The sequence below is a fragment of the Hylobates moloch genome, unplaced genomic scaffold (genome assembly GCF_009828535.3).
Source record: "Hylobates moloch isolate HMO894 unplaced genomic scaffold, HMol_V3 SCAFFOLD_7, whole genome shotgun sequence".
In the NCBI taxonomy this organism is placed as follows: Eukaryota; Metazoa; Chordata; class Mammalia; order Primates; family Hylobatidae; genus Hylobates; species Hylobates moloch.
The window spans coordinates 14,466,139-14,492,844 of NW_026652282.1; the positions used below are offsets into that span (position 1 = coordinate 14,466,139).

Below are 26,706 nucleotides of genomic sequence, written 5' to 3' on the forward strand. Positions count from 1 at the left end.
GAGGGGCGGGATCACATTAAAAAAAAAAAGCTTCGGACACCCCAACAACGAAGTGGGGACACCACGTTCCTAACTACAACGCCACTGGAAGGGTTGCGCATGCGCACCAGCCTCCTGCGCAGCCGCAGAAACCACTGTCAGCGCGCGAGTCTCTGAAAGGTCTAACGTCCATTTTCAATCCTGCGAGTCCTGCGAAGGAAAACCTGAGGTAAGAGGCCCCGCCCCACAGCCATCTCCTTAGCAAATTCCCGCCCGTGGCCCGGCCCCATAGCCATCTCCTTAGCAAATTCCCGCCCTCAGCCCCGCCCCACAGCTATCTCCTTAGCAAATTCCCGCCCTCGGCCCCGCCCCACAGCCATCTCCTGAGCAAATTCCCGCCCTCACCCAAGGACTGGGAGAGCACCCGCGGATTGGCCGATCAACGGCAACGCCTGCCAGTGGCCAGACGCCAATTGGTCAGCGGGTAGTCCCGCCCCCCCCCAAACGCGAGTTTGGGAACTCGGCGTCGCGGGAGGTCTCTGAGCCACTCAGGGGTCAGGGCATCACTGGTCTCGCGTGCGCGTGACCAGGCCCGGTTTCCGGCGCCAGAACCTTTCCGAAGCGTCAAGTGGCCTAACGGTCACAGCTGTCGCCCATCGGAGAGGCAGGACTACTGCGAGCGGTTTTACCGCGACCTCCGGAGGCTGGCGTGACAGGCTCTGTCACTAAAATAGGTCTGTCCAGTCGTACTTTTTCCTCACCTTGAGCTTTCCCGTCACGGGAATACACGATTTGGCTTAGGGGCCGGGGCTCTCCTGAGGAGAGAGGGTTTGCTTTGCGGGGAAGAGCGAGTCTTGCACTTCGCAGCCTCAAATTTCAGCCGCGGTGTGGAGGGGGGTGCTTTGGGTGGTCCCCACAGCCTTTCCGGAGTGCCCGCGCGTGTGAGCTTTTGAGATTTGACAATTTGTGAAGCGCTTGTTGCTGACTTTCGAGGACGACAGGATCCTTTTTCAGTTGTTCTCCTGTCAGGGGAGGCAGGTGGGGAGCAAGGAAGGATCCAGACTTTGTTAACAGAGCTTTGAGTTTAAAGAATTGACAAACTCCCGAGTTAATTTCCTGTCAGACCTTTTGCGGTTGAGACATAGAGTCTGAGGCTTTGATGGTAACCGCGTTTGATTTAGAGACAGACTGTGCAGCTTCGCTGTTTTATTGTAAATACGTAAATGAGGAGGAAGAGAAAAACGTAGGGTGTTGGGAGCAGAGGCGGGAGTCGGGAGATGCTGTGAAATCGGAGTCCCTTTGGAGCGGGGGGAGGCCGTCGAGGCGTGCGAGGGCCCGGCCCCCTTGCCGCGTGGTCGTTAACCGGAAAGGCCCTGATTTGGTTAGTGGCGGATCGCGTCCCTCCCTCCTCTCCCCGGCTCTCCCCGAGTGCGGCAAACTGGCTTCAGGTTGACTAAAAGCGATTTTCCGAGCAGCTTTGCCGCGCGGTGTTTTCTAAAGCGGGGCGTGGCATGGGTGCCCTTTTGGGCCTCACTTGTCCAGCCTGCGGCAAGTGCTGGGCGATGGGATGCGGTTCTGGCGGCAATGGAAGGGGCTGCCTTTGAGAGTCCGGCAGGAAGATTTAGAAAGTGATTGTTCTTAAACAGCGGTCTGGCTGTTGTAATTGGCCCCGTTTTGCTGTGTGTTCCTCGAAGTGGTCCGGGTGTGAGTGGTGCCTCATTGTGAGCTGTGCCTTATCTGATGAATTAATGGCAGGTGAAAGCCTTGCGCCTCCGGAGCGAATATTTACAACTTTTGAAAATGTCTTTAATGTCTAAAAAAAGTCTCTTAGAAAACCAGACGGCCTCTTGTTCTTATGTTATCAAGAGTTTAGATTTCTGTGGTAAATATAAGTGAGTTTCATTTTAAGTAAACTCATTTTGCGAGATTTGAGATTTGAAAGTGAAATTAATTAATTTTGCACAATCTAGCCTTGGGCTCTGAGAAAATGTTGTAAAGCTGTAATTAATCTTGTGGGACGAAGTGAAAAGGAACTAAAGTGTATGGTGTAATGAATAGTTTAAATTTCTGTGGTAAATACAAGTGAGTTTCATTTTAAGTAAACTCATTTTTATGGGATTTGAGATTTAAAAGTGAAATTAATTAATTTTGAGCAATTAGTCATGGTTGGACTCTGAGAAAATGTTGTAAAGTTATGATTTATCTTATGGAAAGAAGTGAAAAGGAATTAAGGTATATGGTGTAATCAAGAGTTTAAATTTCTGTGGTAAATGCAAGTGAGTTTCATTTTAAGTAAACTCATTTTTACGGGATTTGAGATTTAAAAGTGAAATTAATTCATTTTGCACAATGTAGTCATGGTTGGGCTCTGAGAAAATGTTGTAAAGCTGAAATTATTTATCTTGTGGGAAGAAGTGAGAAGAAACTAAAATGTGTGGTATTATCAAGAGTTTAGATTTCTGGGATAAATATAAATGAGTTTCCTTTTAACTAAACTCATTTTTGTGGAATTTGAGGTTTAAAAGTGAAATTAATTTTGCAGAATCTAGTCATGGTTGGGCTCTGAGAAAATGTTGTAAAGCTGTAATTTATCTTGTGGGAAAAAAGTGAAAAGGAACTTAAATTTATGGTGTTGTCAAGAGTTGGCCAGGCGCGGTGGCTCACACCTGTAATCCTAGCACTTTGGGAGGCCGAGGCGGGCAGATCACTTGAGGTCAGAAGTTCGGGACCAGCCTGGCCAACATGGTGAAGCCCAGTCTTTACTGAAAGTGCAAAAATTAACTGGGCATGGTGGTTCACGCCTGTTACGCTAACTACTCGGGAGGCTGAGGGAGGAGAATTGCTTTAACCCGGGAGGCAGAGGTTGCAGTAAGCCGAGATCATGCCACTGCACTCCAGCCTGGGTGACAGAGTAAGACTCTGTCTCAAAAAAAAAAAAAAAAATTTAGATTTCTGTGGTAAATATATAAATATAAATGAATTTCATTTTAAGTAAACTCATTTTGTGGGATTTGAGATTTAAAAATGAAATTAATTTTGCACATTCTAGTCATGGTTGGGCTCTAAGAAAATGTTGTAAAGCTGTAATTATTTACCTTATGGGAAGAAGTGAAAAGGAATTAAAATTTATGGTGTGTCTACTATGAACCAGGCATGATGCTGAGAGTTTAACTGTGTAATTTTTGGCCTAAATAGCCCTGTGAAGTAGATATTATTCCAACTTTACAGGTTAGAAAATTTGAGGCACAGAGGCGAAATATTTGCCTAAAGTGAAACGGCAAATTTGGCAATTTGGACTTGGATTCAAGTGTTTATAACTAAAGCCCAGCTCCTTGCATCATACCCTGGTATCTGAAAGACATAACAATTCATTTCAGGTGCAATGTGAATGAAAATTACATGTTATGACCCAGACTTGTTGTCTATGTGCTCCTTGAGAAATAGTTCTGTTGGATAGATGTGGTCAATACTCAAAAGCCCTTGCTATCTTTGCCATGCATTACTCTAAGCACTTGACGTGTATTAATTCATTTAATCCTCACAATTCCATGAGGTATGTGCTATTATCATTCCCATTTTACAGACAAAAAAAAAAAAAAAGGATTTAAGTAAGTTGTTCAACTTACTTACGCAGCTAGTATGTGGGGGAGGTGGGACCCAAACCCAGGTATTCTGACCACAAGCCTAAGGTCTTAATGCTGTTTGATGCTGCCTCTCATGTAACCAGATATGTGTGACAGTTGCCGTAGAACAAGTAGAGTGTTCTTGTAGTTCAGGGAAAGCCGTGTCACATCCATACGGGATGATCATTGGCATGGTGCCCTTGCTTTTTGGAGGTGAAACTTGAAGTAAGCCTTGAAGTTGAATAGATTCTCCTAGGCAGAGACACAACAGGGTATTATGGACGGAGGGCATAACAGGAGCGAGAAGCTCAAAGAGTGAAAGATTAGTGTTGATTTGTATATGTACCAGAGATGTAAACATGTTGGGAGTCCAGTGGTGGACTCACTGCACAGTGCTCCTGTGTCTAACTACAGCCAAATTTTGACAACATTGTAATTAATCCAAATAGGGAGTTCTCTGTTCTCTGGATGTAAGAGCTTGTAAGCATTGTCTGCAAACTTGCCTGAAACAGGCTACATAGTAAATATTTTAGGCTTAGAACTGCTGTCCCCAGCCTTTTTGGCACCAGGAACCGGTTTTGGTTTTGTGGAAGACAATTTTTCCACAGATGCAGGGATGGGGGAGTGCTAGTGGGGTATGGTTTCCTAATGAAACTCTTTCATAAGGAGAGTGCAACCTAGATCCCTCGCATGTGCAGTTCACAATAGGGTTTGTGCTCCTGTGAGAATCTAATACTGCAGCTCATCTGACAGGAGGCGGAGCTCAGGCGATAATCCTTGCTAGCTCCTTCTGTGCTCCTAACAGGCCAAGGACCAGTACCAGGCGGTTGCCTAGGGGTTGGGGACCCCTGGCTTAGAGTAAAGGGGCAAGTGGTAAGAAGTGACCGCTGCGCAGTGGGCGGGGTCCTGATTATGGAAGGACCTTGCAGGCCATGGTAGGAGTTTGGATTTTACTGTGTTATTGGTAGCAAAGGTATACCAGGTGATTTTAATAATGAAGTAAAGTGCATAGAGTGTGATGGTAGACTGCACCATTTATTAGCCATGGGACCTGGGTAAATTACTTAAATCAAGCTTGTCCAACCCGCCTTATTTTGTTGTTGTTGTCATTGTTGTTGTTCTGTTTTGTTTTGTTTTAGGCTTTCGGCAGCCTGAAGCTATGCTTTTTAGTTTCTGTCTCTAGGGATAAGTGGAAAAGAGGGATGAGGAAGGGGCTTTACTGGCCCAACCAGAAACAAACTAAGAACCCATGACTATATTCCCTCCCTTGGACACCCCTAATAAACGTTCTTTGCTTCAGTTTCCTCATAAGGAAAATGAGGACAGTAATAGAACCTATCCCACAGGGTTGTCAGTAATTTAGCAAGATAGAATACCTAATCAAAGAATCAAAAGAAAGTACAAATTAAATTAGAAATAATAATTTTAAACTGTGGTTTTGCTAAAAATTCCGTAATTATGATGAAGTGATTATCCTTCTGGATAAAAATAATTTGTCAAAACAACTCAAGAAAAAGTAGGATAATTTGACTAGATCATCAATCATGGAGGAACTTAGAAAATGTTATAAAAACTGGACCCAGAGAGTTTTTTTTATAAATTCAACCCTTTAGAGCACAAAAATTCTCGTGCGATGTAAACTTTTTTAGAGTATAGAAAGAGATGAAAGGCTTCCCAGCTAATTTTGCAGAGCAATTTTGATACCAAGTGTTAATAATGTAGCAATACAATACTGATTCATTAATTGTGAGAAATATACCATCTCACTAATGTAAGATCTTAGAAATAGAGATGCAAACAATTTCTAAATAAAACACCAACAAATTGAATGTTGTTGTTTATAATCAGCTGGACCCCTCACCCCAAGAACATTAAGAAATATATTAATATGTTGCATCAGTAGATCAAAAGAGAAAAGTCACTTAGTCATCTGATGCTGAGAAGCTATTTGGTACTATGTATTATCTGTCCTGGTTTTAAAACTACATGCAGGACCAGCAGGATACTACCTTAGTTTATTTTGGAACATCTGGCTGACCCCAACAGCCTTCCTTAGTGGGAAGAAGTAGAGGAGAATTTTCAAATGTGGAGACCTATCCATTGTTTCTACCTCTAGGAAATCATCCCATAGAACTACTTGCACAGGTGCAAGACTGTTCTGCAGTGTTCTTTGTAAGAGCAAAACTTTAGAAGTAACTTGAATATTTATGAATTGGCGGCTGTGTTTAATAAATCATGGCATATTTACAAGATAGAACACTAAGAAGTCGTTACAGTAACTACAGTAGACCTAAAAGTACTGGTTTGGAAAGACTCTTTCCACCACAGTTAGTTTTGCCTGTTTTTGAGTTTAATATCAATTGAGTCATATACTGTACTCTTTTGTGTCTGGCTGTTTTTGAACTCAAGGTTATGGTTGTGAGATTCAGCCTTGCTGTGTACAGCAGTAGTTGGTTTATTCTTATTGCTGCGAAGTTCCTTTGTATGAATATACCACAATTTAATTACTGATAGCTTGTATAAGTTTTATGGTCAGAAAACTCAACTAGTTTAAAAAGTGAAATTTGATTGAAGTTACAGCTCCAATTAGAGGTATTTTATAACTTGATACTTCTATGCAACATTAGTCTGCATTTATCTAACTCGAGTTATTTCTCCCATCTTCTTTATCCCCTTTTGATTTCTCTCTTTTGGGTTCATGGTCATTAGTATCTCCACTATAGAATGAAAGGGAAACAGGAAAGAGATGAAACCTGAATCTCTTAATTGGGCCTCTCATTACTGCTGTGGTTCAGGAAGGATAAAGTGGGGTAGCTCTTTCATTAACGTACCCTTCCCAGTAACTGTGATGCAGACATTCAAAGCAAATCTCTAGTACAAGATATAATCCGATACTGTTGCAGCCAGTTTTCTACCTCCATAGTTAAGTGACTCAGAGCCATAACCAAACCTTCCTAATTTTAGATTGTTTGGCTTACCTTTCACATCCAATTATTTAGGTTTAATATAAAATTTAATAAGGCAATCCTAACTTGAAAGTTGAAATGGACCTTGGAGATCATCTCAACTGGTGTTCGAAACCTGGTGGATGAGGAGGTGGTGTCTCTTGTGGTCTGCCCAGCCCACATAGTCGGGGGGGACCCAATCCAGAATAGACTCCTGGCTTACATTTTGGAGGCAATGCTTTCTCCTTAGTCAAGAGCCTTTTGGAGCTCCTTTACAAAAGCAGTTAGCCCTTGCGTTCTCTTGTTCATTTGTTTTCAGCATTTACTCTGTAGGCTTTAAGTTACTAAGCAGTCACTTCACAGTTTGTAATTGTGTTTGATTTGATTCTTATTTCTAGTCATGGGCAATATGGCCCTTCAGTTTTGAAAGATTTATTTTAAATTGGCCATGGAAGAATTCTGGTTTTGTCACTCTCTAAAATTCAACCCAAAGTCCAATTCTATTTGAGTTAGCATTCTGAGAGTATATCCATATTATTAAGGTAGTAAGTGTATGAAGTAACTTTTTTATGCGTTGCTTTTCAGGAGTAGAGGTTTACCACTCTTAGGTGACTAAGCAGTATCACAAATAAACCCTCCAGCAAGTTTAAAAATAATTAGGTCCAACTCAGAGGAAGTGGAGTTTCTCCTGTTGCACAAAAATGATGTCTAGCAGCTCCAGTGAAATCGATGTGGTTTGTATTCAAATTGAAAATCTGTCTTTGTTTTTTTTTATTGTGCTATACTTCTATTCTAAATTTAGTTTAATTTTATACACTGAAATGCATAGACCATAAGTAAATTTTTGTTATGTATTTTAACAGTAATATATGAAGCTCCTGTGACAATTTGTGTACAAGTTTCTTTGTGAACACACACTTAAATTTCTTTTGGGTGAACAGACAGAAGTTGAATTAGTAGGTCATGGAGTTCATGTGAATTTAACTCTGTGAGAATCTGCCATACAGTTTTTCAAAGTGGTTGTGCTGTTTTTACATTTCTCTTATATTCTTCTCTATTTCTTAATCCTTCAGGTTGAATCAGTATGTAGATTATTAAACTATAAATAATTTGGCTTAACAGAAAACACCTTTTTTTTAGTCACATAAGGACATAGATATTAATGCTACCTAAGTAGTCTAGGCAATTCTCTTAACTACTATCAGTCCAAATGTTTTTCAAAAATCTTTGGAGATAACTGCCTACCAAGAGTCATTTTTCTCTGATATAACTATGTAAAAGCACTTTGAAAAGCATAAGGCACTATACAAGGGTAAGATAGTATATTTTTAAAAGTACTGAACTGTAACCCAATTCCATATGTTTTTGTGATTTCTATCATGTATTTTGAAACAAAAACATACATAGCTACCAAGTATGTTTATTATAAAATTATTCCCATAGTTCATAATTCATTCTTAGAATGAAGAGTTATTATACTGAAGTGTAATGGTTATTTACTCCTTACTTATTTATACTCTGTCTTATTTTTTAAAGTTTTAAGGTACTTTAGAGATTAATTTATCAAGAAAAATAGGTGCTCAAATGTTTTCTATCTTGTCCACAGAGGGGCACTGTTGGATTATTTAGGAATCAAAAAACATGTAACATTTATTTCTTTGTTCATGGTTAGAAATACTTGCTTTTAAAGTATTTCTGGTGCTAAAGGACTAGTCTTTCTACCATGAAGCATATAAAGGGTTAAGCTCAGTGAAAACTGTTGTCTTAAGTGTAGTTGGGTTAATGAGAACACAGTTCTGCAAATACATCTTTTCATGTAGTCATAGTATTTACAATGAGCAAAGGTCCTTTGATATCACAAATAGGCCTTTGTAACAGCCTCTTGAAAGTGAAATTAAGCCCTCAACTTTTCTTTTAGTTCTGTCTTTCATCTTCCCTTGTAATTTGTTGATAAATCTTCCTCAGGTAAAAACAAGAATACCTACTTATGATGAAGATGACAACACTGTTCTTTATGCGTATGAAACAAAACCTGAATTTGTCAATAAAGTATGTTAATTGCTAATTGCCAAATATATTAACATTTGCTGTTTTAAAGGAAAAGATGTAAATTCCTCATATACTATGGAGTTCCCGTAAACTCACACTCAAGAAAATATCTCTCCCCTGAATTTGTATGCTTGCTTTCATCAGAGAATGAGCACTTAACCAATTTACTTTCCCCTTTTTCTTATATAGTAGAAAATCAAGAGCAGTTTTGTACTCACTTTCAGTATAAGACTCTAAACCTAGATTCTTCTGATATAATAAATTCTTTTCTTGCCCCCTTCCTCAATTGTCAGTTTTCATTCTCATATTAATGTGAATTTTAAAAATCTCTGCTTAATTTAAGTCTTCTGAAACCCCTTGAAAAGTTGGTGATTAATAAAAACAATTTAAATAAATAAATATAGTTCCCCCCCTGCCCCCAGTGTTCAGTTTGGCTGCTACAGAAATAGATCATTAATTACTTTTAAAATATTAGCAGGAACCGAATATTGTATCTGATGCATCCTGTAATACTGAAGAGCAACAGAAGACAGTTAATGATGTCCTTATCCATTGCCAGGTATGGAAGTTCTGTCTCTTCAATGTAGTTTTCTAAAATGTTAAGCAAAAATTCTCTTTATCTCACATAAAGGGAAAGTGTACAATTAATTGAAATTTTGCTTATCAATTTATTTATGATTATCATCCCATTGTGATGATTTCTTTAAAAACAATTTATAGTTAGAACCACATCTCCTGAATAGCAACATGTAGATTTTATAGCTTTTTAAAAGGCCCATTACCAACCAAATGTAGTTACGTCTCTTTCATCTACATTGCTCAGTATTGAATTAGTTTCCCCTACAAAATCCTTAAAGGAAATTGACTGATTTGGATGAAATTTGGTATGTGCCTAAATGCACATCAAGATATCTCAATGGAAACAAAGTGGCAGCCCATCAAGGTTTTGTAAAGAAACATACCTAAGGTAGTTTTGAGGGGTTGTTTTAAGAATCACCATGTTGGTAGAGATGTGATTACTGGGAATTTTGTGAGTTGCATACCCCAGAGGTAATGAAGGTTTATATATATATATAATGTTTCTTACCATATATAAGGTTTCTTGAATGGAATGAGCTAACATACTTTGGAAAGTGAAATTGTTTGGGTGTTTATCATGATCATGGGGGAGAACAGAAGTGGAGTGCTTCCAAGGGACACATGCAGTCTTGGGGGGAAGTGGGTGCAGAGGCGAGCTGAGAAGGGAGGGAGCAGGTTCTCCCCAGCCTGCCTCCCTATGCACTGCTAGGTCATGGTCTAGGTCAGCTTGCACGCTGAGGTGGGAGGTAGCATCTGTGGGGGGAGGTGCCCAGGGCCATGGTCAGCCTGAAATGGCCCCAAGGGCGCCTCTCCATTGCTGCCAAGGGGCTGGCTCTTTCTTCCCCTACCCGTTCTAGATCACAGAGGTGGCGCTGCAGCCTGCCTTGTTCTTTCATCCCAGTTCCCTCTTGAGTCCATCTCCATCCTGCTTAGGCTGGGAGCAGAGGAAGACCTGGCCATCCCCTGCCTACCTCAGCTCCCTAGTCCTGCCTCTTCACTCCTGGAGATAGTGGAGCACCTGGGGCAGTCCTCTCCTCTGAGTCCTCAAAACTGTCCCCACAGCCAACCAACTGCCCTCATCCCTGCCCTTCTTCTGACCCCTTCCCAACCGTTCTAGTGACCAGGGCTGACACCCTTGCTGCTTTCTGCATCTAGTCCCCTCCCTGAACTCAGAGCTGCCCCCCATCAGGCATCCCCCTCTCCCTCCTCTGGCTCCAGTCCCTGTCCCTCCTTCCCCTCTACGAGTTCTCCCACATCTTGGAGAAGCCACTGCTCTTGCTTCCCATCCCTCCTTTCCTGTCATCGTCACCCTCTTCTTCCTGTGACAGCCCCACTCCTGGAATGTCATTCATACTTGCTCTCTCCACACCTGGCTTCCTGTTTTTCTCTCTGGGTATTTATGAACCTGCTGTTCCTTCTATGCTGTAAGCCCTTCCATGCATCCTCACCTGGCAAGGGCCTTCTCATGTTTTAATTCTGACTTCAGACCTCACCTCCTCTGAAAAGGTCTCTATGACTGCAGCCTGGGTTAGGACTGCTTTTCTGTGCACGCTTAGCCTCCTGTTCCCGCCTGTGTCACGCCACTGGTAATAACAATAGTAACATGAAGAGACCACTGAGCACTGTTGGACCAGGCATGGTGTGGTGCTGTTACTGTTAGTATTAACCTAATACTATAGCAAGCTTCTCGTCCTTGAGAGAACCCTGAGAGAGCTTTTCATCCTGATTCCCTACATGAGGACACTGAAGCACAGAGAGGTTAAGTAACTTGCCCAGGGTCACACAGCCAATAAGTGGCTGGACTCTAGTATTTGACCCCAACCATGTTCCCCGAGAGCCTGCACTGTTTACCTCAGTGTGGCAGCCCTGTGGTTCTCACTAGCGGCATCAGAATCACCTGGGGGGCTTGCGAAAACATAGACCACTGCCCCCACTCTCAGAGTTCCAGGTTCCATAGGTCTGGGGTGCAGCCTGGCATTTGGCATTTCTAATGAGCTTATAGGTGATGTTGATGCTACTGGTCGGTGGACCACACTTTGCAAACCACTGTTCCAGGCTGTTTATCACTTTGTCTACTGGAATCCTCTTTTTACTTGTCTTTCTCCCAGCTGAGATGGTAGTTCCTCTAGGACAGGCTGGAGTGCAGTGGCGCAGTCATGGCTCACTGCAGTCGCAACTTCCCAGGCTCAGGTGATTCTTCCACCTCAGCCTTCCTAGTAGCATGGACTACAGGCATGCACCACCATGCTTGGCTAATTTTTTGTATTTTTGGTAGAGACGGGGGTTTCACCATGTTGCCTAGGCTTGTCTCCAACTCCTGAGCTCAAGCGATTCACCTGCCTTAGCCTCCCAAAGTGCTGGGATTACAGGCATGAGCCACCGCACCCGGCCAGGAGCTTTTTTCTTCGGTCCATGTTCTCAATACCTAGCAAAGTAGTTCTGCCAGGTGGTAGGCCGTCAATAAAGGTTTAGTTGAATGAGTGAATGAATGAATGAATGAATGAGGAAATGTTTCTGGCCCTTTGTTTAAGTGTATTTTTCTTTGCCCAAAGTTTCTGTGTATTTCAAGAAGAATTCTCAGATTTTTATCAGTCTCCTATGTGCTTGATTGCAATGTTTCTGGCCCTTTGCTTAAGTGTATTTTTCTTTGACCAAAGTCTCTGTGTATTTCAAGAAGAATTCTCAGATTTTTATCAGTCTCCTGCATGTTCGATTGGCACATAAGAGATGTGTACTTAACGGTTTTGTAAGGTTAATTGCTGACTGCATGATTTAAAAATACTTTGAAGCCAAAAGTCACATCTGTTATATTTGGTTCACTGTTCTTTCTGGAGTGGAACATTCACTGTCTGTATATAATATAGACTTCATATTTGTACATATATGAACATATATGTTACATATGTATATCATAAAGTGAGTCTTTGTTGTTTTAGCAGATTTCTTTCCTAAAATAGCACCTTCCTTGATGTGCAGTGTCTTCATCATCAATGTGCTAGCATAGAGGCATTGTGGGACATTCATTCACCAGCATTACAGCTTCCTCAATTCCTACATGGAGTAGAGCAGGGGAGGGGACGCTGGGGCTCCTGAGCTCAGCCTGTTGGCTCTGTGTCACCTACAGCCAGGCCTTGAATAGGAGCAAGACATTTCTGATGGCTTGAGAACTTTTGTTGTGTCTAGCAGTTAACATTTGACTTAATGGTATTTTCACATTATTTTTCTTTGAAATAAAAATTATATTTTACATTGTGTACCAATTATATGACTACATTGTGTTATAATAGGTTATATATGATGCTATGCAAAACCTGGATAAGAAGATTGATGTGATTCGTAGAAAGGTTTCAAAAATCCAACGTTTCTGTGTGAAATCCCTGTGGACAAATCGTGTAAGTGTTATAAAAAACATTTTTACAACTGTGATAAACCTCTGGTTTGTAAAGATGCCAATAAGCTAGAAGTGAGAGAGTACCAGTATCTGTGTGAGATTAGCAAGGCATATCTATACTTGTAGCAGTAGATGGAGACTAAACTCTGTTGGGAGAACGCTGAAGTTTAGGTTTAATAATTTATGATGCTGCCTATTTTTATGTTTGTAATTATAATGTGTAAAATACAATTAAAATGTAGGATTGAAGAATTATATAATCAAAAGGGACCATTTATTTTTAATAATATAAAGGAATGTTGCATGGAAAATAACTATTAATGTATTTACTACTCATTTTATTTACTTTTTTACTCACTGTTGGTTTATGCTGTGTTTGTGTGATTTCAGAAGCAATATGGATACAAAAAGTATTCTTACCGGCTTGCTAAAAAGCTTAAACTCAAGAAAATGAAGAAAAATGAGGTTTACGAGTCATTCTCCTACCCTGAAAGTTACAGCCCCACTTTACCAGTGTCAAGGCGTGAGAATAATTCCCCGAGCAACTTTCCAAGGCCATCCTTTTGCATGGAAGAATACCGGGGAGCTGAGCCAGAGGAGGACCCGATCCTCAGCCGCACTCCGAGTCCAGTGCATCCCTCAGATTTCTCTGAGCATAATTATCAGCCATATTATGCATCTGATGGTGCAACGTATGGTTCTTCTTCAGGGCCCTGCCGTGGCAACCCTCGGGCTGACAGCATCCACAACACTTACTCAACTGACCATGCTTCTGCAGCACCACCTTCAGGTATGCTGGCCCAGGGAGCGCCCAATTTAGTACATGTCCCTGAGATGGTGAGTTACTCAGCTTTGATGGAGAATAGGTACACTGGATCATCTCTCTTCCTCCCTTCTGGTGTTGGTGAGTTTGAAATGCCATATTTACAAGTAGCACTATTTGACCTATATTTATCAACATCCTTGATGCAAAGTAGTGGAAGCTGTTCGTTTCCTATTTTGAGGGCTGGTTTTAGGTGATATTCAGAATGATGACTAACATTTATTTTATTTTATTTTATTTTTGAGACGGAGTCGCCCAGGCTGGAGTGCAGTGGCGCAATCTCGGCTCACTGCAAGCTCCGCCTCCCGGGTTCACGCCATTCTCCTGCCTCAGCCTCTCCGAGTAGCTGGGACTACAGGCGCCCGCCACCACGCCTGGCTAATTTTTTGTATTTTTTAGTAGAGACGGGGTTTCACCGTGGTCTCGATCTCCTGACCACGTGATCCGCCCGCCTCGGCCTCCCAAAGTGCTGGGATTACAAGCGTGAGCCACCGTGCCCGGCCTTGACTAACATTTATTGAATGCATATTATGTGCAAGGCACTGTGCCAATCAACTGACATGCCTCTTCTCCACTTATACTCATAATGACCCCATGGTTTTGGCACATTTATTACGCCATCCCCAAGGTCACAGAGCTGGTGAGTAGCACTTCTAGAACTCTGCCCCATTGTGCTTTTTCAAATCTTCTGTTTTTATTTACCCTTTCCCTAGACAAATAAAAAACACTCCTGATATGGCAAGAGCCCAGATGGTAGGGAAGAAAGGGTATGTTTTTGGTTAATTCACACACATAGAAAGATCAAATTGTGTTGATGGTCCTGGTTGGAGAAACAAATTTTCCTAACTAATTACAAAACCCACTTTAGTCATCACACACTAATTGTAGGGAGTCTAGCACTCTGGGTGAGTAAAAGGATACTTGTCAGTACACAAAGAAATTTCAACACAACTTAGTGTAGAGCATAGCTAAAACTTTCTGAAGTATGAGCAGTTAAACTGTCTCATATCTCAGTTATTTTTTTAAATATATAAACCTTTGACCAAAATCTCTATTACTATGCAATTAAACATGAAAGAGGAATTAAATAAAATGTTAGTTACTTCTGACCTAGTTCAGCAGAAAATAATCTTGTTTTCTTCAAAATGCACATTAGCACTTAAGCCACGAGAGACAGGAATCTAAAAAGTAAAGTGATACTAAAAATAACCTTATTGAATACATGGGGAAGATTTGATAAAAGTACTAATTTGGTTCTTAAAGATAATGGGGTTGTTATTGAGATTCATTGATTAAAAGGAACAAATTTAAGCAATTATAAAACTAAATTTGGAGAATTTCCATTATATTTTGCTAGTAAAATTAACCTAATCTAGATAGAGAGATTAAGAGAGAAATTCCTTGAAATACTTGAAGAGAGTCATAGGTTAGGTTAGATTAACCTAATTTTACCCAAGTGACAGATCTTTTGCCATATTTGCCTGTGGCCAAAGAAGACTTGGTTTACTTAGTCTGTTTTGTGATCTTTGAAACTTCAATGTAACTTCTGAACCAGCTTTTGCTATTTAGGGGAGGTCAGATGGGACACTCTTGTGTAGGCAGCCCCACATCGTCTTTATATAGGCTTTCACTAGATTTTACAGTTGGAGTCTTGACTCCTTGCTAGGAACGTCGCAGAAGGTTCCAACAAAGAGAGCATTCCTCCCTACCTAACATCTCTTCTTTCAGGATAATGATCAGATCGAGTGTGATTTGTCTTTTTTTTTCCCCCTCTCCATTGAAGTTGCAAGGTCACCATTTGAAAATGACCGTTACATAGAGGAAGGAAGCATCACTAAGCACCCTTCAACCTGGTCGGTGGAAGCAGTGGTCCTGTTTCTAAAACAAACAGATCCTCTTGCATTATGCCCTCTTATCGACCTCTTCAGAAGCCATGTAATGTATTTTTTGATCCTGTTTTCCTGCTGTAATGCCTTTGAATGACCTCTGTGCAGGTCTTTCAGTTGGATACTGTGTGAATGGTGGGAGAACCCTATTAGCTGATTTTTCCATATATGAGAAAGCTTATTTTGCCCAAGGTTAGCCTTAAATGGTAGGCTAATAGTCTGTTCTTTAAACGGGTATAGAAGTGCCTAAAATACAAACTGCCTCAGCTTCTTAAAACATGATGATTCAGCATGGCCACTCAGGTGTACCTCCCCTTTGTAATGACAGATACAAAGATCCTCCCCCTATCTGCTCCCAGCTGGGCACCAGGACCATGAGGAGGAGGGGGTAACCACAAGCTATAACAGGGTGGCCTTCTTTTTATATAACCAGTGATTCAACAACTGATTCCATTTGCCTCGATTATTGATGATTTGTAATGCTAATACCCTCTTGCTATTATCAGACCATTTACAAAGTAATATCCTAGGCCGAAGTTTTATAAGTTCTAGTTTCTTTAATTTCGAGTTTTACGTAGTAGAAAAAGTATAGAAGGTGCCAAACAAAGGTTGTGCTATAAGGGATTTCAGATCTTTTCAGATAGTGTTAAATGAGTAAATAAAATTTTATTTTTAAACTGGAACATATAAAACCAAATCATATGCTTCAGCAGCATAAGTTTATCAATTAAGATAAGGAATTTTAGGAGGATGCTTTGTGACTATGTTTTATTTATTCAGATATTTTCACAGTGTGTCCTAACAAAATTAGTAGCCACATATCTGATTTTTAATATAGTAAGAAAATTGGTAATTAGTTTTAGCATCTAATTAGCTTCAGACAACTAATTGGCATTCATCATAAAGACAACATTGTATAGACATTTACAGTTTGCACTGATGTTGACATACTCATCTTCCCAGCCCTTCTCAGAAAGTTAATGAACATCTGAAATTCATTTTTACTATTCATAGTCTTTACTGTTTTGTCATGGATGTGTAGTATTTTATTCAACGTACAGTATATATTTAAAGTTAAGTTTGACACAGTTTATTTTTTAAGATATTATGTTAAATTTCCTTTTTCTTAGAACTTGAAGTGAGTTTATACATTACCAAATGGTGCTTCACTGTACAAGTTATATTTTTAATAGCTTTCATAAAGTAGATGCATATTCAGAGAATATACATCTGCAGTGAGCTGCTCTCTAGTTTGCTTTACATGTTCCCATAAAGAACTAACCATTCTGATGAAAATATGGAAGCATTATTAATTATCTTTAAGTTTCTTCTCTCCATAGGAAATTGACGGGAAGGCTCTGCTCCTACTCACGAGTGACGTGTTGTTGAAGCACTTGGGGGTGAAGCTGGGAACGGCTGTGAAGCTATGCTACTACATTGACCGACTTAAACAAGGAAAATGCTTTGAAAATTGAAAAAATCCTTGTGCGAATTTAGATTGGGCCAACTTCTAGAGGCACCAATGCCTTCTTAGTGTAGAATCATTTTTCTGCCCTCTAGTCGTTTTTGTTTTGTAGAAAGTATCTCTCAAAATATATTATAGCTAGAATTGTAGAGCTATGTTATAGTCTAGTCTACTTCTTTAAAAACCATTTAACTGCTAGATAGTATTAGAATAGTCCAATAGGAAATTCATTCTTTATAGGTCTTTAAAAATTACTTTTATTATATTGTTTACAAATATATTTCATGCAAGAAACAGAAAAAAAAAACCCTTTGATTCTGGTTCATCTCGATAACAGAGAACCAAAACAGCTAAGAGAGGTATTATCAGGGTTGACAACTCCTATGATTGAATCTATGGGAATTATTCCTCAGAAGAGAATTTAAAGGTGTACCCATAGATATCTCTTTCTGGAGTATTTTATCTGTCTGATGTTGCAGTATTCTACAAGTTTCCAGAAAGAGAATAGCCATATAAATTATTTTCCTGCCTGCTATTGTTTCTATATGTTTTATTTATTCAGATTTAGAGAAAAAATAAGCATATAAACTTTTATTAAGTGCTCTTAACGGTTTTAAGATAAACTATAGGATAGATAGAATGGTTATTTTATGCAAGAAATATCGTACCGCAAGAGTGGTTTGGATGAAGTCTGACTACTTTTTTCCAAACAATTATATTAAAACTTTCATATTTTGGCTAAGTTTGGACATATAACTACACTTTCATTGTTTGCATCTCTCTATGAAGATACCTCTGTCCAAACTTTTAAAAGGCATAACTTTATTTTATGTGTTTATTCTTTATATAGATAGTATTTTATATTTTATTCTCACCCGAAGTATACACACAATCTTTTTTAAAAAAATTCAAAATGGTATTTTGTATTGCCACAGAGGTAGGATGAGCCATGTATTAGTGAAATGTTTTATTTTGTAAAATGTAAATGGATTCTTTGCCATCACTAGTACCTCTCAACTTACTTTTTAGAGGACAAGAAACAATCTGTACATTGGTTTCCATACAGGGAAGTTCTCTGTCCTATGCAATGTTTCTAATTAATTTGCTTAATTCTGAGCCATTAATCCTGCTACACTTTGAATGATACATTAATTCAGACTAATCTTTGGGGGCTTTATTTTGTAAGTTAGAGCTTTCAAGGGAAACATGTTCAACACTATTATTTTGTTATAAATTTATAACTTTGTTATTACATTGTATAACAAATATATAAGGTTTATAAGCTATGAGAATTGGTGCTATCACCATTGGCTATTTGCTGTAAATGTCAAGAAAATGTTCACCAGATGCAAGAATGTACATTTTCTTTTTAGAAAGCCAAATGTACTTTAGACATGAATGCAACTATTTAAAGAATAGCTTCATCTATGTTATTCCTTATATGTCATAAGATTCTTACTTAAACTTGGTCTTCTTTCAAATTGTATGAAGATGCTGTACCCACTTGAACAGTCCTCAGGTGTTTACATAAATACTATGTTTTAGTTTTCATATTTTAAAATATAAATAAAGTTAAATCACAACAGTTCATTGAAAGCCTCAGATGTGATTTCATTTATCATCACTGTATTACATTAATGTGTGTATTTGTTGTAATGTGTGAACTGAAACAGAGCCACTCTAGTAAGCTTGTGGCTTTCCATGTCCAAATATTTGAGTTTTAAAACCTGCCCAGATTCTACTGCTAAACAGATGCCTAACAGCCAAGGGCTGATTTCTTACAGGGGTCTTCAATGAGACCCCAGGGGGGCTGTAAGAAGTTCAGTTGATGAGCTGTATCTGTACTCAGAGCCTTTGTTATTTATGATATCATCCGTGATGCGAGAGTGCTAGAAAATGCCCATGCCCCGAGATATCTCATCCCATCTGAGCCTGTACGCCTGGCTGGCAACTCCGGCTGCTCTTTTACCACTGGGGGCCAGAGGCCGCCTCCTGGATGCACCTCCTCTTGGCCCTCTTCCTTCAGATGGCCCAGCTGCCCCGGCGGGATGCCCTTGGAGGACTGGGGTTACAGTTGCATAGCCTCACTTATCCAACCCCTACCCCCACCCCAGGAGCTGCGGCTCCAGCCGAGGAACCCAGAAACCCTCACTACTCTTGCTCCCCAGCAGCGTGTCCTATGATTCACTGGAGACAATAGGGCCCTGCCCGAGGCTCCATGGGTGATGCTCAGCGACTGGAACGGGGGTGTCAATTTGAGTGATCTGAGACTTGAGTAATTTGTGGCTCCTTTTTTTCTCCTATCTGGCTTATAAATTTTTAGTCCATAGACTATCATGCCATATTACCCTTCCTGTGAATTTTCCAGACTTGAAATTATCTTCCTCTAGCTTTGCCTCTCATTCCATCCTTTGATGCTTTGTAGCCTGCAGAATTCTGCATCTTGAGCTCTAAGACCTTCCAGGCACACCTAGCATTTGCGTTGGTCTTTTGTCTGTGTGATTTCTTATTGTTGAAATGTCTTACAGTACATATTTTAGAGTGGGATCTCCTAAACTTTTAAGCCAAGGCCTCCCTCTGTAGGCATAGAAACACCATGCCCTTCTGTAATATTCAAAAGTAAAAAGTAAATACTGTGAGTAGTGGCAGTGTAATTGGGAGGAAAAGCACAGCTTTTTCAAGCCGCAGAAGGGATTGTCGCCGGGCGCGGTGGCTCACGCTTGTAATCACAGCACTTTGGGAGGCCGAGGCGGGCGGATCACGAGGTCAGGATATCGAGACCACGGTGAAACCCCGTCTCTACTAAAAATACAAAAAAAAAAAAAAAATTAGCCGGGCGTGGTGGCGGGCGCCTGTAGTCCCGGCTACTCGGAGAGGCTGAGGCAGGAGAATGGCTTGAACCCGGGAGGCGGAGCTTGCAGTGAGCCGAGATTGCGCCACTGCACTCCAGCCTCGGCGACAGAGTGAGACTCCGTCTCAAAAAAAAAAAAAAAAAGAAAAAAGAAGGGATTGTCCTCGCAGTTGGCTGAGTACATGAAGTAGGTTAAAATTTCTGGGGTTATAGCTGGATGCTGGGGCTTGCTCACAAAGTCTCCTGAGGCTGATCCAGGCAATGTGGGAGAGCTTTAGGTTTGAGAGGACGTGCAAGCAAAAGCCCACCTTTGGAATACGTGGCGGACAGTCCTTCCTCTCTTCTGGCTGTTTGCCCTATTTTGTCAGCAGGTTGATGCCACTAAACCTTAAGAGTGACACTCCATAGTTAGCACGTGCTCAAATTAAGCTTGGCCACTCCCCCTCCTCTAACAGAGGCAACTCTAGTGTTATGGGATCACCTTTCTGCCTTTAAGGGATACTATCAGCATTGAGGGGAGAGCTTTAAGAAATAAGGGACCTAGCTCCTCCCCTCGAGCTGCCTAGAACATAACAGACAAACCAGCGTTCATGAAAAGGAGAACGTCAGGGCACTTACGACAGAGCATATGAGTCAGTGCCAAGTGCCCATAAGTGACGTGTCCTTATGTATCAGTAGTGATGTGTCCTGTTCTCCTGCCATAGAACTGAAGCACTTAAGCACATGCATTTGTGGAAATAATCCCTCAGGAACAACGGGGCGGCCAGGGCAGGGTTTTGGCCTTGCCAAGCCCTGCTCCTCCTTTGGCCTCACTCCTCCACCTGGCTTTGGCTAGCCTCGGAGGCTCAAGTCCACTGATGTCAGGGGCGGGGTGGGTGCACATATTCCACAGGGGCAGAAATCAGTCCATTGGGAGCAGGACACATATCTTACAACTTCCTTTTACATTCATGTAAGACGAAAAAGATGAAGTTTTTCTGCAGCTAATGTACGGAGTCACTGATGTGTTCTAAAGTGCTGAACATTGTTGGTATTTGCCACCATCCCAGCCCTTCTCGGTTCCTCCCTGTCCTTAGAGGCATAAAGCCTGGACGCGACACTTGCCACACTCCTTTGCCAGTAGACATGGATTCTTAGATTCTGCCCCAAGAGACCCTGTGCCCTGATTTGGGGAGGAGGGAGGTGAGGAGAAGCCGCTTCCTTCTGGTGGCTGCGCAGGACAGGCTTTTGAGCATCAGCAGGAGGCAGATGTGGGGTTTGCCAGCAGCCTCTGGATATCACCTTGAGACTCACCCACTTCAGTCGTGCAGGCAGCCGAGACCACTGGGGGCAGGGGAGCTTCCCTGTGACTCTTGCAGTCCTGGATTTCTAGAAACTTCCTCACCTTAGCCCCTGCCCTCCAGGAGCCATATAAGCTTCTGATTCTATATTAAACCACTTCCATTCTGAAGATTCAGAATGGCTCGTATGTTCCTGACCAAACCTGGACTTGTCTACCTTCTTTGGCATATCTGTCTTGTACAGGCCCACTGTTCAGAAAGAAGAGTAAAACTTCCATAGAAAGGGCCCTTTATATTATCTAGTTTAAGTAAACTAGTATATTTCATCAAATCTAAGACCTCTTTGATTGTAAGATGCACCACTGTTTAATAGTAAAGGGAAATGCTACCTATTAAACTATCACTCACCATTGATTATAAAATGCAAACTGATTTCATAGATGTTAACACATGAAAAGATGGGTGGCTTACGACATATAAAATGTTAGCTCTCAGAAGCTGAACAGGTGGTTTTAAAAGCTTAATGCAAAGAAATTGCACTAATTGAAGACTAATACAAATTAAAACAAAAGCAATCTAATCAGATCTGCCCCAAATTCACAATTACCAAGGAGACTTTGAAATGTGAAATTATATCCATTGTCTTAAGTAAAAAGCCTTACCACAAATGTGTATTTTGTCTTTAAGTATTAACTAGTACTAGGATGAAGCCATCATATTTAGCAAGGCATTTAACAATTTCCTTGCATCCAGCCAAGGAAAAAAAGGGGAACTTGGAATGATTATAGATTAAGAGAGTCTTAAGAGTCATGTCACCCAAATGCAATGCACAGACCTCGTTTAGATGCTGATTAAAAGAAAACAACAGGAAAAACGCATACATGAGACAATCTAGGAGAAGGTGAATACCCAGTAGATATTAGATAATACTGAAGAGTTGACATTAATTTCTAACAATGGTGCTAATTGGTATTATAATTATATTTTGAAAAGATGGTGCCCCTATCTCTTGGAAATAAGTCTTATTAAAACTTTACAGATTAAATGAGATGCTATCTGGGATTACTTTGAAATAATCCAACAGGGAAGGAGATGCAGATGAAAGAGGCTTGGCCTTATGTTGGTATTTGTTGCGGCCAGTGATACATACATGGGAATCCATTATACAAATCTCTCTACTATCATGTATGTTTGAAATTTTCCATAATAAAAAGTTTAAGTATGCAGAATATGAAGACAAATTTCTCTATACTTTTCAGAGATGTCTGAAGTCAAGCAACATTCAATACACAGAGGATTTCAGTAAATTAATGATCAATATTTAGACTTCTTGCTTGAGGTTTCTTAATATTAGCCAAAGACAGCTAAGCCACCTACAACTGAGAAGCACCTGTTCTTCCTGTCGTGGTTGAAAAGGAAACAAGTTTGAAGTAATAGATGAAAAACAATACAGGGCAAAGGATCAACTCATTCCTTTGTCAGTAAATAATTGGGAGGCGTGTAGAAAACAGGAAGACTTGAAGACACAAATCCAGATAAATGGCAGGGTGGCAGGTCTGCCATTCTGTTGAATGAAATGACAGGTGTTTCTGAAACTCATCAGTGTCTGGTGGAATCTGATGCTGCTTTCCTGGAGGAAGCGATGCTCAGAAAGGGAAGACTGTCATCTTTTCACCCATGCTCCTCCACACTCTGCCCTCTCCAAAGGGGCCTCCACCTCTAGGGTATTCTGGGGAATTCCTCCAAGTACAAGGCCTGGTGGTTTCAAAGTTGTTAGCACTCTCTCGGTTATTCCAGTTATTACCTCTCTAATTGTGTTTGCTTTTCAGACAAAGGGATTCAGTTCCTTTTTCATTCTTTTTCCCCATATACCGTCCTCTTCCATACACTTGAAGAAGACCCTCATGACTCATATTTGCCAATATACGCCGTTCTCCATGTTGGGAAGTCTCTCTCCCAGGAGAGTCCACCTAGGTCAACATCACCATAAACAACATCACTACAAAGTCACTACCAGTGGGTTTCCGAAGTCCATAAAATCCCTGTTTTTGGCCAGGCGCGGTGGCTCATTCCTGTGATCCCAGCACTTTGGGAGGCCGAGATGGACAGATCACTTGAGGTCAGGAGTTCGAGACCAGCCTGGCCAACATGGTGAAACTTCGTCTACTAAAAATACAAAAATTAGCCAGGCGTGGTGGTGCACGCCTCTAGTCCCAGCTACTTGGGAGGCTGAGGCAGGAGAATCACTTGAACCCGGGAGGTGGAGGTTGTAGTGAGCCGAGATCGCGCCATTGCGCTCCAGCTTACTTGCTCACGATCCGAAGTAGATGTCCTTCTGCCGGATGGTGATTTGGGGACCCAGGCTCCTTCTGTCTGTGGCTTCACCATCCCTAGGGCCTTGGGGTCCTTGGACTCCTGGTGGCGGGGCACACATCACTTCTGTTCCCATTCCATGGGCTGGACCTCAGTCACATGGCCACAGCTCACTGTAACAGTGGCCAGGAAAAGTCTGTGTATCCAGGAAGATGAGGAAATGGGTCTTTGGTAACTAGCCAGCAGTCTCCACTACACATCACGATCCTAACATCAGAACATCACCTGTTCATCCCTCTTGTAAGTTTGTCAGTTTCTCTGTGGCACCCCTCTAACCCCAGGACACTCACACACCTGGCTCCCCTTAGTCTCCTTCCCTGATATATTATCTTTATGTCACTTAAACTTATGGCTGCTTAGATTATTGTTCCCAGCAATCAACTCTTCCCTGCAAAGAATATTTCTTCCCATCCATTGCCATGGGATTTGCAGTTCATCCCCGAAGGCAAACTCTGTTGCCCAGCCCATTGCTGCACTTGGCCCTGAACCCTACTTTGGCCTTTGGGAGGTACGCAAGTGAACTGAAGAGCACCACATCAAGCAGAAGCTTTCCCATGGGAGAGATCATCTGTCACATGCTTCTCCCTCAGCTGAGAGCACAGCATTGGCCAGACAGGGCTGCCCCTTCAGACTGGGTTCTGGAGCAAGCAAGAAGGCCTGCTGGGGCTGGGCCAAGGTCATCTTGTGGCCTCCTTCATATTATGTGAGCAAGAAGTAGTGTCTACAGTTGTAACTTACTGGGATTTGGGGATTCATTACCATAGCTCAAAAATACTGTGAGATGCAACTGATACATTTCCTGCCACGATTCATTCATTCATTCACTTGTTTATTTATTTGCATATTGGATGTCTTTCCCCACTAGAATGAACGCTTCATGAGGGCAGTAAGTTTCACCAGCTTTGACTCTTGCCATCAGGAATCAATTACTTGTTGATAGACTCGTAATCCTGGGAATCAGATTGAGGCTATTTTTAAGTAGCAAACACATACTGAGCCATTCCACAAGTGTCAGTGAATGACTGACATAAGGTGCCATTTGGCCTTTGGATTATTTTCTGGTTGGTTTTACTTCTGTATTTTACATACAGCCAGTGAAGCACTGAAACTATAGGAAGAAAGAGGGAATTATTGGAGGACAGTGTGGCTCTGAAGAGAATTAAAAACTGGTTTAACATGACATCTTACTAACAGCCATTGAGTCACTCACTCTCGCTTTCTCACTAAATACTTTTCAGAAAATGAAAATGACCAGAACACAGGGTACCCCTGAAAATTAGAAGGGCAGGCAAGCTTTTGCCCATCTGAGAAATATTTCTACAACTCTCAGGCCCTTGAAGCTGGATTGAGAAAATACGTACATCATCAATTCTAAGATGTTCTTTTTTTCTCAGGCATGAACATGTCTGACATCTGGATGGGTTTTACAATCCACGGCGTCTTCAGATGCCATGTAGTATGGTCATTTGGGGCGTGGCCATGCTGTACCCCTTGCGTTGTTCCTTCAGGTTATGTCAATTCCAAAACACCCAGCAAACCCTAGCCAAGGAGGCGGCTGCAACTCCTGGAGCTGGGGCATGGGTAGCACATGTGGACCCCACAGGCACAGCACTGCAGGTGGAAGCTGAAACAGAAGAGCCCTGATGGGAGCACACACTGCCAAGTGGAGTTTTCAAACCCCGTGTCAAAGAACCAGGAAGTCAGGGAGGAAAATGCCCCATAAGGCACTGCAGACTGGCAGGCAGCTGGGCATGAGACAGTGCACAGCACAGGCACCATCCCCGGCCTCAGGATGCTCACAGTCTATCTGGGAAGACAGCATGAAACATACAAACACCTACCTAACTCATGAGTGTGCAAAATGCGGCAGGTGGCGTAGCCATGAGAGATCCACCAGGCAGCCTCTACCTGGGTGAGAAGATTGTACAGGGCTTGTAGAGAAAGCGTCGTTTCCACCAAGGATGATGGGCAGGGGTCAAGGGAGGTGTGTGTTGAAGGCCAGAGACCCTGAGCAGGAGCGAGCTTCTGTCAAGACACACCCTCTTCCAGTAGGTCTGTGGCTTTCTTTTCAAGATGTCAGTACATCTGGTGATCATTTGATTGAAAACCTTTATCTTTTCCCCAGGATAAACCAATTGTTCCTACACTTTTACCAACGAGTAAATTCATCACCTTTATCACATATTAAATCCTTATAAAATGTTTTAAAAACATAATGTATTATTTGTGTGGAACAAAATTACCCCCAAACTTAGCAGCTTAAAACAACAAACACTCATGATCTCATGCAGAGTCTGATGATCAGAAATTCGGGCGCTGCTCAGCCGCGTGGTTCTGCCCCAGGGTCTTACAGGTCATACACACGCTGTCGCCTGGAACTGCAGTCATCTCAAGGCTTGACTAGGATGGGGCTCTGCTTCCCAGATGGCTCACTCACATGTAGGATGATTCCACCTCATCCCCGGAGTTAGCGCTGAGAGGCTTGGGCCCTGACTCACCCCACAGTCCCGGGATGGTTGGTCACCCACACACGTTGACTGGAGCCCTTGACTCCACTGTGGCTTTTGGCAGAAGGCCTCCATTCTCATGGGGCTGCCACCTCAGCCACCTATTCCCTCTGGTACAAGGCTCCCAGGACTGCAGTGGATGGGAGGCAGAAGCGATTCAGGAGAGAGGCAGAGGCACCCGAAGACCTTTCACAAAATTGAGCACAGGTTCAGCAACAAGGAACATGTGAATTACAGGAAACAAATACTGTCTTTTGTAGCCTAGGATCAGAAGTGACGACTTCTGCAGTGTTCTGTTGGCCTGCAGACCATCCCTGATTCACTGTGGGATGGATTACACAGGAGTGGGACTACCGGGGGGGGGGATCACTGCAGGTCAACTTGTGGGCTGATACCACACATGAAAAATGTTGAGCTTCGCCAGTGACTAAAGAAACACGAAGTAAAACAGGGTGTGTGTGATTCTTCGCCTTTTATAAATTTAGCAAAGTCATGGAGGCCATAATCCTAAGAGAATTAGTGTAGGAACAGAAAACCAAATACTACGTGTTCTCACTTGTAAGTGGGAGCTAAACATTGGGTACTGATGGACATAAAGACCGCAGCAATAAAAAAGTGGGGACTACTAGATGGGGGAGGGAGGGAAGAGAGCAAAGGCTGGAACACTCACTGTTGGGTGCTATGCTCACTACCTGGGTGACGGGATCATTTGTACCCCAAGCCTCAGCGTCACACAATATACCCAGGTAACAAACCTGCGCATGCACTCCCTGAATCTAAAGTAAAAGTTGAAACAAAATTTAGCAAAGGTCAAAGCAATGTCAAATACCCATGCTAACGGTACATGAATTTGGTGTAACATGTCCAGAAGGCAGTTAGGCAGCACACAGAAAAAGCCTGAAAAAGGCACACACCTATTGATTTAGTAATCTCTCTACTTCCAATGTATCCTGCA

At 41.8% G+C, this 26,706-nt stretch overlaps 1 protein-coding gene across 3 annotated transcripts; it reads left to right on the top strand.

The window, feature by feature from the left end:
* The first annotated feature begins 192 nt into the window (after positions 1-192).
* SCML1 (Scm polycomb group protein like 1) lies at positions 193-18,330 on the top strand. Of its 3 annotated transcripts, none has more exons than XM_058441627.1 (8): positions 193-208; positions 7,133-7,281; positions 8,513-8,596; positions 9,072-9,155; positions 12,463-12,567; positions 12,957-13,356; positions 15,173-15,324; positions 16,616-18,330. In XM_058441627.1, the coding sequence occupies exons 2-8, from the start codon at positions 7,249-7,251 to the stop codon at positions 16,748-16,750; spliced, it is 993 nt and encodes a 330-aa protein (XP_058297610.1). In that variant the 5' UTR covers positions 193-208; positions 7,133-7,248; the 3' UTR covers positions 16,751-18,330. The 3 variants fall into 3 exon arrangements, with proteins under 3 accessions (XP_058297610.1, XP_032612533.1, XP_032612532.1); XM_032756642.2 differs by lacking the exon at positions 193-208 and adding an exon at positions 526-713 and having other exon boundaries at positions 9,075-9,155; XM_032756641.2 differs by lacking the exon at positions 193-208 and adding an exon at positions 546-713.
* The last annotated feature ends 8,376 nt before the right edge of the window (positions 18,331-26,706 follow it).

Coding starts and splice junctions, on each gene's coding strand:
- SCML1 (XM_058441627.1), top strand. CDS start 7,249: ATGATGTCTAGCAGCTCCAGTGAAATCGATGTG. Junction 7,282..8,512: donor GCTCCAGTGAAATCGATGTG/GTTTGTATTCAA, acceptor AATCTTCCTCAG/GTAAAAACAAGAATACCTAC. Junction 8,597..9,071: donor AACCTGAATTTGTCAATAAA/GTATGTTAATTG, acceptor TTAAAATATTAG/CAGGAACCGAATATTGTATC.